General features: G+C 35.7%; 1 protein-coding gene across 1 annotated transcript in view; it reads left to right on the plus strand.

The window, feature by feature from the left end:
- The window catches only part of TTN (titin), a 274,200-nt gene that overhangs the window by 171,663 nt on the left and 89,248 nt on the right, over nucleotides 1–13,289 (plus strand). Inside the window, 17 exon segments of the mRNA XM_047870979.1 lie at nucleotides 3,905–4,028; nucleotides 4,554–4,820; nucleotides 6,561–6,658; nucleotides 7,288–7,456; nucleotides 7,543–7,809; nucleotides 7,910–8,176; nucleotides 8,267–8,545; nucleotides 8,637–9,045; nucleotides 9,147–9,271; nucleotides 9,374–9,640; nucleotides 10,411–10,680; nucleotides 10,771–11,073; nucleotides 11,169–11,471; nucleotides 11,734–11,921; nucleotides 12,035–12,149; nucleotides 12,245–12,529; nucleotides 12,630–12,781. Of these exon segments, the coding sequence (XP_047726935.1) occupies nucleotides 3,905–4,028; nucleotides 4,554–4,820; nucleotides 6,561–6,658; nucleotides 7,288–7,456; nucleotides 7,543–7,809; nucleotides 7,910–8,176; nucleotides 8,267–8,545; nucleotides 8,637–9,045; nucleotides 9,147–9,271; nucleotides 9,374–9,640; nucleotides 10,411–10,680; nucleotides 10,771–11,073; nucleotides 11,169–11,471; nucleotides 11,734–11,921; nucleotides 12,035–12,149; nucleotides 12,245–12,529; nucleotides 12,630–12,781 (3,888 nt within the window).

Below are 13,289 nucleotides of genomic sequence, written 5' to 3' on the forward strand. Positions count from 1 at the left end.
CAACTTCACTCGGATGTTCCTTGTTCTTTGCTCTTATGTCCCTTTCTCTTCCTTTCCCTTTCTCTTACCTACCCTAGCCTGATTTCTGCTTAAATTGAAAAGCAGATTCTTCACATCATTGTTGGATTTAATCTGTTGGTATTTTTATTGAAATGGAAATAAAAGTTTTAAGTACAATAAGGTTTTAGTTTTTTGAGGAGAAGGCAAATGCTCATTAGCTATTAGTACTAGTTTGTTTGATTAACTGGAAGACAAGAGAGATCAAAAAGGCCTTTTGATTGGATGCCTTGCAACAACAGCCCACATTAAGTTTTGTGACTAATTCTCTCTGTGTTCTCTAGTGCTCTGCATATAAGGGGATTAAGAGGAGAAGATGGAAATTCCATTTCAGGCAGTTGATCAAGTGGTTGAGATAACTTCTGGGTAGATTTGCTCTTCAAGCATTTCTCCAAGCTATTTTTAACCCTCAAGTGTTCTGAGCTGTGCAAATTCTGGAATGCCAAGTGGACTATTTACAGTGCAGCTGACAGTTGTGACAAGAAAGAGGGCTCAGAGGTTATCCACATATGTGAGCAAATACACATTAAGTTTTAGGAAATAACCAACTCTCAGTGTTAGCACTTCTATGTCCCAAATTTTCACTGTAAGTAAAAACTGAGGTGACTGTTCAGATAGACCTAAACTACAACTTACCTAAACTGAGCTATATATTCTGCCCCCCAAAACAGTGTGTTTATGTTATCCTGATAATTCTTCATTAATTTTGAGTTCTTAGAATAAAACTTTTAGAAAATGTCCAAAATGGGTTAGAAATAAAGCACAGGGAAGTACATTGTTCTATGACATTTTTTTTCAATATTTAAAAAATAATATCGAATGTGACAGCAAGGCTTCAATACAAATCAAACTTCAAAGGTGTGAAGGCAAATAATTCAAAAAGGATTCAGTTTAACAAAGAGTCACAAGGTTGACTGAAGTAATAAGAAGGCAAATGCATTTGAATAACAGTAAATAGTAAAATAGTAAAAATAGTAAATAAATAATAAAATAAAAAATCATGTATTCTATCAAAGTCATTAAAGGCGAATTCAGTTAACAGTCATTGGGGAGACAAAGTCTGCTTGTTACACAGACAGTAATGATTAGTCGGTCTCCTTTTTTTGCTGAGGACAGAAAAAACAGCTGTACGTTCAAATGACCGTATGAGAATTAAGTTATATATGAGGAAACTTTCCCTACAGTGAGGTCTTCTAAATACTGAACTGGGTGAAGGAGTCATGTCCACCTTCAAGTTTGCTCTTTTTTTTTTTGAAATGTACATTTGTCCTAATATGTATAGTCTCATTGCTTTCATGTCCAAATGCAGAGAATTGGTTGCCTTTTCAAGATCCTTTCTATATCCGTAAACTCATGATTTGAATATAGGAACACTGCTTAAGGACAAATGATACTATACTTTTGCTACTAAGTATTTTTTGGTCAAATTAAGAGCTTTGTTTTATTAAAAGATCAGTTTGCATTAGTTCTAATGTAAAAGCTCTACTATTTTATTTTGAAATGTAGATTCCTAAAAAATTTATCCACATTTCTTTTATTAAAAAAAGATTTTATATAGTATATATATATACACATACATACATGTATATAGTCACTAAACTTTTTTCTGGGAATAAAAGAGATCACCTTACTATAATTCTCTAGGGCTTCTTTGTGTCTCTCTTGGCATAGGAATTTTAATCCTTTATTTTAGCCACCCAAAATACTTCAGCTGTTTATGAACTTGCTCTTAAATTACTTACATGTCTCTTTATAAAAAAAAATTTTTTTAATGTTTATTTATTTTTTGAGAGAGAGAGACAGAGTGTGAACAGGGGAGGGGCAGAGAGAGAGAGGGAGACGCAGAATCCGAAGCAGGCTCCAGGCTTTGAGCTGTCAGCACAGAGCCTGATGTGGGAATTGAACTCACAAGCGGTGAGTCAGACGCTTAACTGAGCCACCCAGCTGCCCCTTATATGTCTCTTTTTTAAAAGAACTTAAATATAAACTGTGAAGTCATAAAGTCATTTTATTACATTTTGCAGATTTTGTTTCAATTTAATTCAGGCCTTTCATTTTCAGTTTGCAAAATGTTTAGCCTCCAAAACTACACAAACCAAATACAGGTGATTGAAATAGAAAATAAAAAAAAAAAAAATTTAGGGGCGCCTGGGTGGCTTAGTCGGTTAAGTGTCCATCTCTTGATATTGGATCAGATCATGATCTCCTGGTCATGAGACTGAGCCCTGCGTTGGGCTCTGTGCTGAGTGTAGAGCCTGCTTGGTATTCTCTCTCCCTCTGCCCCTCCCCTGCTCACTTGCTCACTCTCTCAAAATAAATCACTTAAAAAAAAAAAAAAAGAAAGAAAACATTTTATAGAAAAAACAGTTGTGTTTCCTGCCCCACCTTGGCCATTAGTGCAGGAAGGCACTACTAGTCCTAACTGGGCCTTTGATAATTATATATTTAAACTTTAACAGCGTGGTCAGAGTGATAATGCCTATTACAGCAATATGCACCTACTAAAGGTTAACAATATTGTAAAAGGATAATCTCTAATATTATCCATGGAAACATAAACCACCACAAAATCATCAGCTTAGTTTTTCCTTTTTTAACATAATCAAAGTACACTGTATATGAGTTACTTATTGAGAACTACTGTGTTCTGAGACAAGTTCTTGGTAACAGAGTATTCTAAAGTATCCTCAGAGGAATTTAAATGATAAAATAATGTGTAAACAGAGAAGCTATATCTGTGGATGGGTTGGGATCTGAAATACTTTAAAAGAATAGCCCTAACACACAGTACAAAATTTATATTCAAATTTATATTGAAAAATCATTACAAAAACAATTTTTTTCCCATTCAAGCACCATGTTGAATAAGTAGCTATGTTATTAAGACATATCTTAATTACCTTCTCCTATCTGTTTGTTTTCCTTTATTATGTCTTTGACCTGTTCTCAATTATTAAGGTAGTTATATTAATAGCCATGCCCAGCTCTTAATTAAGAAAAATCTTCACATGAAACTTTATTCCTGACTCTTTCATTCACACCAGCATAATGAATAGTTTCACTGGTAAAAAATGTTTACATTATTTGTAACTCTAAATGAACTCTTAAGTGGTGCAGAATGAATCCCAATGACAGGGCACAGCATCTCACAGACTTTCATAGAAGAAACTCTGATTGTCGTATTATGATTACTGTCAGGATGGCCCTGTCTGTAGCCTGATTTCCAATTGTATAAGCCACATTTATGGGACCTAATGGCGGTCCATATCAAGGTGGTGTATTCTTTTTGGACAATTCGTTTTCCTACAGACTTCTTCCTCAAACCATCGAAGGTTGCATTTACAACAAGAATTTATCATCCAAATATTAACAGCAATGGCAGCATTTGTCTTGATAGTCTAAGATCACAGGATTGTGAATTAATTTTTTCCTTTCCTTTAATTATTTAGCTTCTCTAAGTTCATATATATATATATACACACACACACACATATATATATATATATATATATATACATATATATATTAAAGGCTCAGCGGTATAAATAGAAAATTTCCTAGGCATTTCAACATAAAAGGCCACCTAGTAATTATGTAAGGCAACTATGAAAGCCTAAAACTTCCTTAAAAGATTCCAAAATACTGGTTAAAATCATTTTCAAGGGCATATGTGCTGTATATATGATTATAAAACAACTTGGAAAGCACTATTCTAAACTGTTGACTAAGTGAATTAAATATATATATATATATATATATATATATAGAGAGAGAGAGAGAGAGAGAGAGAGAGAATATTGCTATTTCATATAATCTTAAACTGCACTTTTTTCAAAAAAAAAAATAGGTGGTCCCACGTTCAGAAGGAAGAATTCATACACTTACTCTGAGGGATGTAAAGTTAGAAGATGCTGGAGAAGTCCAACTGAGAGCAAAAGATTTCAAAACTCATGCCAACCTCTTTGTGAAAGGTAATTACAAGGTTTATTTTCAAAAACATGGTATAATGTGGAGGTTCATAAATAATGTCAACTCTCAATTTTCTTTTTATGATTAGTTCCATAATCATTAAAATCCACCAAATATCCAAATTTTATTTTTTGGCCAAACAAATTAGGTCACAGACTGTAAAAGAAAAAAAAAAAAGTCAAAATGGACTAGAATGTGTTTTACTTCCCCCAGCTGTTTATGTTGCATTCAATAAATGGCTAGAGGAAGAATTATTATCAAACTAGGTATCTATCACTTCATTAATCAAGATTTGGCTATTATTTCCTTGATGTTTCATACTTTTTAAAACAACACCTTTCCTCTGCATGTACAAATAATGGTGAAACATCATTATTAGAGGAAATCATCCAAGTGGAATCAAAACTTGCAAATGAAATTGAAAAACAGGAAAAGCTCTGGCGATATCAGAAGAAAGTTGAGGAGGTGCTCAAACTCTTGGAGAAGGAAAGGAGAAATACCTTGGCTAATTAGTGTGATTCTTTCAGAACCCCCCGTTGAGTTCACTAAGCCTCTTGAGGACCAGACGGTCGAAGAAGAAGCCACTGCAGTATTGGAATGTGAAGTATCCAGAGAAAATGCTAAGGTGAAATGGTTCAAAAATGGGACAGAAATCCTCAAAAGCAAGAAGTATGAAATTGTTGCTGATGGCAGGGTCAGAAAACTTATTATACATGGCTGTACCCCAGAAGATATTAAAACATACACTTGTGATGCTAAGGATTTTAAGACTTCCTGTAACCTGAATGTCGTGCGTAAGTATTCTTCTGACATGGGACTTTTCATTTGCAACTCTTTGATAACAACAAAAAACCCAGCACTTTTTGCATGCCCTTCTTGGCCTAACTGCATTTCTTGGTAACTTATGGTATCGATACTGACCTAACATGATCTTTATGTGTTTAAAAAAAAAAAAAAAGGAAAAAAAAGTTCTATTACATCTGGTCTGATAAGGACATATCAATCACTTTCACTATGTTTCTGACCAGGGGGTAAGGCTACTGTAGGAATATTCTGAAACAGATAAGGACAAATTGAATGAAAGAGACAAGAAAGGAGTCATGATTAAAAAAAAAAGGGAAAGAGAAGAAAGAAAGAAAGAAAGAAAGAAAGAAAGAAAGAAAGAAAGAAAGAAAGAAAGAAAGAGAAAGAAAGAGAAAGAAAAGAAAAGAAAGGAAAGCAATTTCTACTTGGAAAGAATGAATTCTCAGATGTCAGGAACAACTAGAAAATGATACGAAATTTCAGTTTGAGTAGGAACACGCTAAGGTCTGCTGTAATATGACATAGCCCACTCACATAATACTATCTCTGAAAATAAGAAAGGATAATAAGAAGGAGCAAAGCCTGGATTCTTGGAGTCCTGTGAATGAAGAGGAATCTAATGGTCGTTAACATTACTTCTTCCTCTGGTGAAAAATACAACATCTCTTTTCCAAATGTCACATGCTAGTTCATTTTCTTCATTCATTCATTTGTCTGGTGATAACATTTTCAATGTATATTTTTGTGCAATTGCTGTTGTTTGGTTTAGTTGCTTCTCATCTGTCAATAGCTACAAAATAGTGGCTTTGATTGTGCTTCCATGTATCTTGTACTGTTTTATTTTTTCCACTTTGTGGTTGTTCTGCTTTAGCTTATGACAGAGTAGTTTCTTGGGTCTCCTTCTTCCCTTTGTCATCTGTTTTGTCACCACTCCAAGAAAGCTCAGCCACACTGAGCATGTCTTCAAACCTATTGGCCAGCATTTGTGTCCCAGAATTTCACTGATCAAGAACAATCATCCTTGGGAGGACTCACAAGGAGCCCTAAAAGAAGGAGGGGCAAAGGGCAGCTCTCTGATCCTATACATTTGCTGAATTAATTCTGGAGATAAATGAAACAAGAGATGTGAAAAACCAAATTACCCTCCCATACAAAACACATTGCTTTGTTGCACTAATAGATTTCATGCCTGTCTTATGTGTGAACATCTTTGAAGATGAAAGAAAAAAAAAAAAGCTAAGTGTGTGTGACTTCAATTGCCTCTTATCCATAGACAAGACTAGTAATAGCACTTCAAGCTGCATTATCATTGAATTCTGCTAATTTCTTAAAGATTATGTTGCCTGCCTTAAATAAAATAATGTTTCTTTGCTACCAGTGTTTCCTTGGACAATATCAACTTTCAACTCTGGAAGAATATCAGTGGAAATTTTTCTTTCAGTTATTCAGAAGAACTGAGTTCATTATTGATTGATAGATAACAGATATAGATATATAATGAGTTGAACATATAGCATGCAATATAATCTCATGAAAACTACAGAGATATGTAAACAATAAAAGCAAAGTATCATACCTGAATGGCAGCTCCAAGTGCTTTCAAAATCTGTTGTAACCTATTAAGATGGAAAGGTCCTGCAAAAGACTAACTTTATCTTAATATACACCACAGTAATGTTAGAGTAAATTCTAGAAGTCTCATTTTGAATTCTTATGACCTTCTCTTACAGCTCCTCATGTGGAATTCTTAAGACCACTCACTGATCTTCAAGTTAAAGAAAAAGAAATGGCTCGGTTTGAGTGTGAAATTTCCCGAGAAAATGCTAAGGTCTGTGATTGTATGGTTGCTATCTTGTATTGTCATATGCCTTTACTTTTAGTCTAGCCAAAATGGGAAAAAAAAAAAGAGTGAATCAAACTTACCTCTGATAATCACTTTACTTTTAAATTAAAGATTGTCACTTTGGTATGAAATACAAACTTAATTGTTTTCTTTTTAGTATTATTCATTTACTATTACTTGACAAACAATGGACTCACAATCAGGAGACTCAGATATTATTGGTTTGGGCCATATGGAATTGCTATTTTCTTAGGCTAAGAATAAATATCTGCAATTTCATGCCTCATTTACTACTGTTATCTCAGTTCACACATCCTGAAAACAAAGAGTTAGTCTGCATGATGTCTAAAACCCTCTATGACTCTCAACTTACATGATCCTATTATCTTTAATAACTGATAATAGTTCACTTAACAATAACTGAAGAAATTTCTTCTTGTCGTTTTGGGTTTAGGTTGTATTTGTATTTACTACTTTGGTTCTTCTTTACACCATAGTTTTGTTGTTTTCAAAAAAACTCAGAATCCTAGTTCCTCTTAAGGACACATATGTGAAGGAACCAAAAAAAAAAAAAAAAAAACCCTGAGAAAAGTATCTATTTATCTTAAATACAGGTTCACTGGTTTAAAGATGGTGCTGAAATTAAAAAGGGCAAAAAATATGACATCATATCTAAGGGAGCAGTGCGCATTCTTGTCATCAACAAATGTCTACTGAATGATGAGGCAGAATATTCCTGTGAAGTAAGGACAGCAAGAACTTCTGGCATGCTGACCGTACTAGGTAAGAATAAAGTCTTTCTTTGGAGAGGTATATGTTTCAAGAAAAAAAAAATTCGGTTTAACTCAATGTTCTTGTTATTCTTGCAGAAGAAGAAGCTGTCTTTACAAAAAATCTTAGCAATGTTGAAGTTAGTGAAACAGACACTATAAAACTGGTTTGTGAAGTCTCCAAGCCTGGAGCAGAAGTGATTTGGTACAAAGGGGATGAAGAGATCATTGAAACAGGAAGATATGAAATACTTACGGATGGACGAAAGAGAATCCTGATCATTCAGAACGCTCACCTTGAGGATGCTGGCAACTACAACTGCCGACTCCCAAGTTCTCGAACTGATGGCAAAGTCAAAGTACATGGTATGAAAATCACAATAAATAATATTCTAAGAATTCATACTCGATGTATTTAAGGTGCAAATGCTGAAGTTTTTAATACCTCACAACTGCTTCTCTCCAGAACTTGCTGCTGAATTTATCTCAAAGCCTCAAAATCTTGAAATACTTGAAGGAGAAAAGGCCGAATTTGTCTGCTCTATATCAAAGGAAAGCTTTGAAGTCCAGTGGAAGAGGGATGATAAGACACTTGAATCTGGAGACAAATATGACATTATTGCTGATGGCAAAAAGAGGATCCTAGTTGTGAAAGATGCCACATTACAAGACATGGGCACTTATGTAGTCATGGTTGGGGCCGCCAGAGCAGCAGCTCACTTGACAGTAATTGGTAAGTTTGTTTTGTTCCTTGGGTTTACTTGTGTTTGTCTCTACCACCTTGGTCCTTCTTCATACTATGAGAATTGTTGGTTGCTTTCAGAAAAACTCAGGATCGTAGTTCCTCTTAAGGACACCCGTGTAAAGGAACAACAGGAAGTCATCTTCAACTGTGAAGTCAATACAGAAGGTGCCAAAGCCAAATGGTTCAGAAATGAAGAGGCCATCTTTGATAGTTCAAAATACATTATTCTCCAAAAAGACCTGGTTTACACACTCCGAATTAGAGACGCACGATTAGATGACCAAGCCAACTATAGTGTGTCTCTGACCAATCACAGAGGTGAAAATGTTAAGAGTGCAGCTAATCTGATAGTAGAAGGTAAGTCACTTATGTGGCATTAAGGAGTTTTTAAGTCAATGTCTATTATGAAAATAGTTAAAATCAACATTATTCTTCTCCTTTATAACAGAGGAAGACCTTAGGATTATTGAGCCTCTTAAAGATATTGAAACAATGGAGAAGAAATCTGTCACATTCTGGTGCAAGGTGAATCGTCTCAACGTAACACTGAAGTGGACCAAAAATGGAGAAGAGGTGGCTTTCGACAACCGTGTTTTATACAGAATTGATAAATATAAACACTCTCTAATCATTAAAGACTGTGGCTTCCCAGATGAGGGTGAATACATTGTTACTGCTGGACAAGATAAATCTGTTGCTGAGCTTCTGATCATAGAAGCCCCGACAGAATTTGTAGAACACTTAGAAGACCAGACAGTCACTGAGTTTGATGATGCAGTCTTCTCCTGCCAGCTGTCCAGAGAGAAAGCAAATGTGAAATGGTACAGAAATGGGAGAGAAATCAAAGAAGGCAAAAAGTAAGTGGAAGCTTCTTAATCTCTATTTCTGTAACTATTACACATTTGACAATTTAGTGATCATTATGCAAGCTAACCAATAATTCAATCTCTTCTCTTAGATACAAATTTGAAAAAGATGGAAGTATACACCGACTCATTATCAAAGATTGCAGGCTGGATGATGAATGTGAATATGCTTGTGGAGTGGAAGACAGAAAATCTCGAGCTAGACTTTTTGTGGAAGGTACACACTGAGTGAAAGGACAATTTTAATATCAGCACCAGTTTTTAAAGGTTGTGAACCCAAATATGAACATGTTTGTATTCATTTTAACATTTTTTTCAGAAATCCCTGTTGAGATCATCAGGCCTCCCCAAGATATTCTTGAAGCCCCTGGTGCTGATGTTGTCTTTTTGGCTGAGCTCAACAAAGATAAGGTGGAAGTCCAGTGGCTAAGAAATAACATGGTTGTTGTTCAGGGTGACAAACATCAGATGATGAGTGAAGGAAAGATACACAGGTTACAGATTTGTAATATTCAACCTCGTGACCAGGGTGAATACAGATTTATTGCCAAAGACAAAGAAGCCAGAGCTAAGCTTGAACTGGCAGGTAAATGCCTTTCTTTTATTTTCAAATATCCTCACAATATCACAGATGCATTGTAAGTTTCAGATTTTGCAATTAATGAGGTAATGCCTGTGAAAGCCTTTAATTTCTGTTAGGCTCCACCCACATGTGACTATTCTAATTTCTCTTACCACAAGGGTGTCCTGAGTAAGAGGTAATTGATAGCATTTTTCTTTACTTGCCAGAACCTTGAACAGTTCCTGGCACATGGTGGCTGTTCATTAGTACCTAGAATTGACATAGTACCTTGAAAGTCATCCCCAAAAACCTAGACTTAGGGAAAACTCAGGTTTCTTCTATTTTCCAAACCCCATGGAGCCTCTTAGGTCTGTTCTCATCCTGATTCAAGCTTCCAAGGCATCCTTATTGGTTGACATTATGAAAAAGCCATTAGTGTTCCTCTTGTACCTAGGTAGTTTGTCTGGTTTATCCCTAAGTATGACATGCCCACTTCACAAAAACAAACATGTTTTGTACTATGTTTAGTTCTCCATTATTAATTTTGGCAAAGAATGGAGATTTTATGGATGATATAAAAATCATCCTTAATCCTCTGTTCTCAAGTCTGACAATTTGCAAAATAAGCCATGAGAACTCTAAGTCAGTCAGTGTTCTGTGCTAGAAAGTTACTGTGATATATTTCCAAGGTTGTATCACTGATATTTGCTAACAAATGCATAGTAAAGAAGCTATGGTGTAACTGGACTACAACATATAAGTCAAAAGCATTCACGTGTTATTTTTCTCACCAGCTGCACCTAAAATCAAGACAGGCGATCAAGATCTTGTGGTTGATGTTGGCCAGCCTCTGACAATGGTGGTGCCCTATGATGCCTACCCTAAAGCAGAAGCCGAGTGGTTTAAAGAAAATGAAGCTCTGTCTTCAAAAACTGTTGATACTACAGCTGAACAAACTTCTTTCAGAATTTTAGAAGCTAAGAAAGGAGACAAAGGAAGGTATAAAATTGTGCTTCAGAACAAACATGGAAAAGCAGAAGCATTCATCAATTTAAAAGTTATTGGTAAGCCCTTGAATCACTTGGGACTTGATTGGCAAAGCACAATTAAAAGCATGACAACACACTAAAAAAAATTGTATATGTGCATTTCAGATGTTCCAGGGCCAGTTCGCAACTTAGAAGTGACAGAAACATTTGATGGTGAAGTAAGCCTTGGTTGGGAAGAACCATTAACTGATGGCGGAAGCAAAATCATAGGTTATGTTGTGGAAAGACGTGACATCAAAAGAAAGACCTGGGTTCTGGCCACTGACCGTGCAGATAGTTGTGAGTTCACTGTCACTGGACTACAGAAAGGCGGAGTTGAGTACCTGTTCCGTGTCAGTGCAAGAAACAGAGTTGGCACTGGTGAACCAGTAGAAACTGACAATCCTGTAGAAGCAAGGAGTAAATATGGTAAGAAGTTTTTAAGTAAATTGCAAACTAGCTTATCTTTGCTTTTATCTCTGATTTAACCCGAAACCTATGTTTTCTTCTTTGATGAAATCCAGATGTTCCAGGCCCTCCTTTGAATGTAACCATCACTGACATAAATAGATTTGGGGTTTCACTGACATGGGAACCGCCAGAGTATGATGGAGGAGCTGTGATCACAAACTACGTTATTGAATTGAGAGACAAGACTTCTATCAGATGGGACACTGCCATGACAGTAAGAGCTGAAGATCTATCTGCAACTGTCACTGATGTGGTAGAAGGACAGGAGTATAGTTTCCGGGTCAGAGCCCAAAACCGCATTGGAGTTGGAAAACCAAGTGCAGCCACACCTTTTGTCAAAGTTGCTGATCCAATTGGTAAGCTCATCAAAACAAGGAAATAATTACTTCATGAAATCCATAAATTAAGTCTATTAATTAAAATAAATTGAAAGTTTATGAAAGGATAGAACATCAGAAAGATGTGAGCAAAATCATAGAAATCCAGGCTGTGCCTACTTTTACTCAGTGAATTCAGTAAACCTGCTATTTTAATGCAGATGGTAGCAATGATTACACATTATCTTAATAAACTGTTACTGAATTCAATGGTATGTTCCAACTCTTTCTTCCATTCCAGAGAGACCAAGTCCTCCTGTGAACCTAAAATCCTCAGATCAGACTCAGTCATCAGTTCAGCTCACATGGGAACCTCCTCTGAAAGATGGAGGAAGTCCAATATTGGGTTATATAATTGAGCGATGTGAAGAAGGAAAAGATAATTGGATTCGTTGCAATATGAAACTTGTCCCTGAACTGACTTACAAGGTAGGGAGCTTATATCTAAAAAAAATATTCAGTGTATGATCATGGACTTAAATGTGTGTGTGTGTGTGTGTGTGTGTGTGTATTTTTCTTACAACTATTGATTCATACTTTAGGTTACTGGATTACAAAAAGGAAATAAATATTTATATCGAGTATCTGCAGAAAATGAAGCTGGTGTTTCAGATCCATCTGAAATTCTTGGTCCTCTAACTGCTGATGATGCATTTGGTAAGTGGATATTTTATTTTTAGATTTAATAGCTTAATATAGCTTAATAGCCTTAAATATAGTGCTGGAGACTCATTAATTTTTCTTTTTGGTAGCTGAACCAACAATGGACTTAAGTGCATTTAAAGATGGTCTAGAAGTTATTGTCCCGAATCCTATCAAGATCCTGGTTCCAAGTACAGGCTATCCAAGGCCAACTGCCACCTGGTCTTTTGGAGATAAAGTACTAGAAGCAGGGGACCGTGTGAAAATGAAAACCTTATCTGCCTATGCTGAACTTGTCATTTCTCCAAGTGAACGTCCAGACAAGGGCATTTATACACTGAAATTAGAAAATCCCGTAAAAGCAATTTCTGGGGAAATTGACGTCAATGTGATTGGTAAGGAACTAAACTTTTGTTACGTATGGTGATTTGACAGGATTAACAAATATTGGTTCAATCTATTATCGATATTGATTTTGCACTACCTTTTTTTCAGCTCGCCCAAGTGCACCCAAAGAACTGAAATTTGGTGAGATAACCAAGGACTCAGTACATTTGACTTGGGAACCACCAGATGATGATGGAGGGAGTCCATTAACTGGATATGTTGTTGAAAAGCGAGAAGTCAGCCGGAAAACATGGACTAAAGTGAGTTTTGAGCAGCAATGCAACTCACAGAAAAAAGAGTGGGGTGAATCCCAGAATGCTGGATGCCATGCACAGTTTACATGGTTTAAATTTACCTTGCTGAAAAAGACCCAAAAACTTCTCTTAAATGCCTTGATGCTAATGCTTCTTGAGGTAGTTCAACCAAGATTTGGTATAACTACCTTATTTTGTGCCTTACCAAATTTCTACTGTTTGCTAAAAAATAAAATTACCTATTCACTTGGTACCTGATGAGTATCCAGTGTGCCCTATGAAATGATCAGCCATTCTAAGGACACTAAGTATTTAACTCCCTGGTCATCAAACTTCTCACTCCACTAGATTATCTTAGTTGGCCCAATCTACCATTTGTTTTCTCTTCAGTTTATTACTGTTATTTATTCATTTCTCATTATTGTTTTTTACCTCGATTTAAAAGCATATTTCTAATAACCAAGCTGGTGGAAAGAACCAATACCTTATTTGACACCTTTTTAATGTGTATAAG

The sequence above is a fragment of the Prionailurus viverrinus genome, chromosome C1 (genome assembly GCF_022837055.1).
Source record: "Prionailurus viverrinus isolate Anna chromosome C1, UM_Priviv_1.0, whole genome shotgun sequence".
Classification (NCBI taxonomy): domain Eukaryota; kingdom Metazoa; phylum Chordata; class Mammalia; order Carnivora; family Felidae; genus Prionailurus; species Prionailurus viverrinus.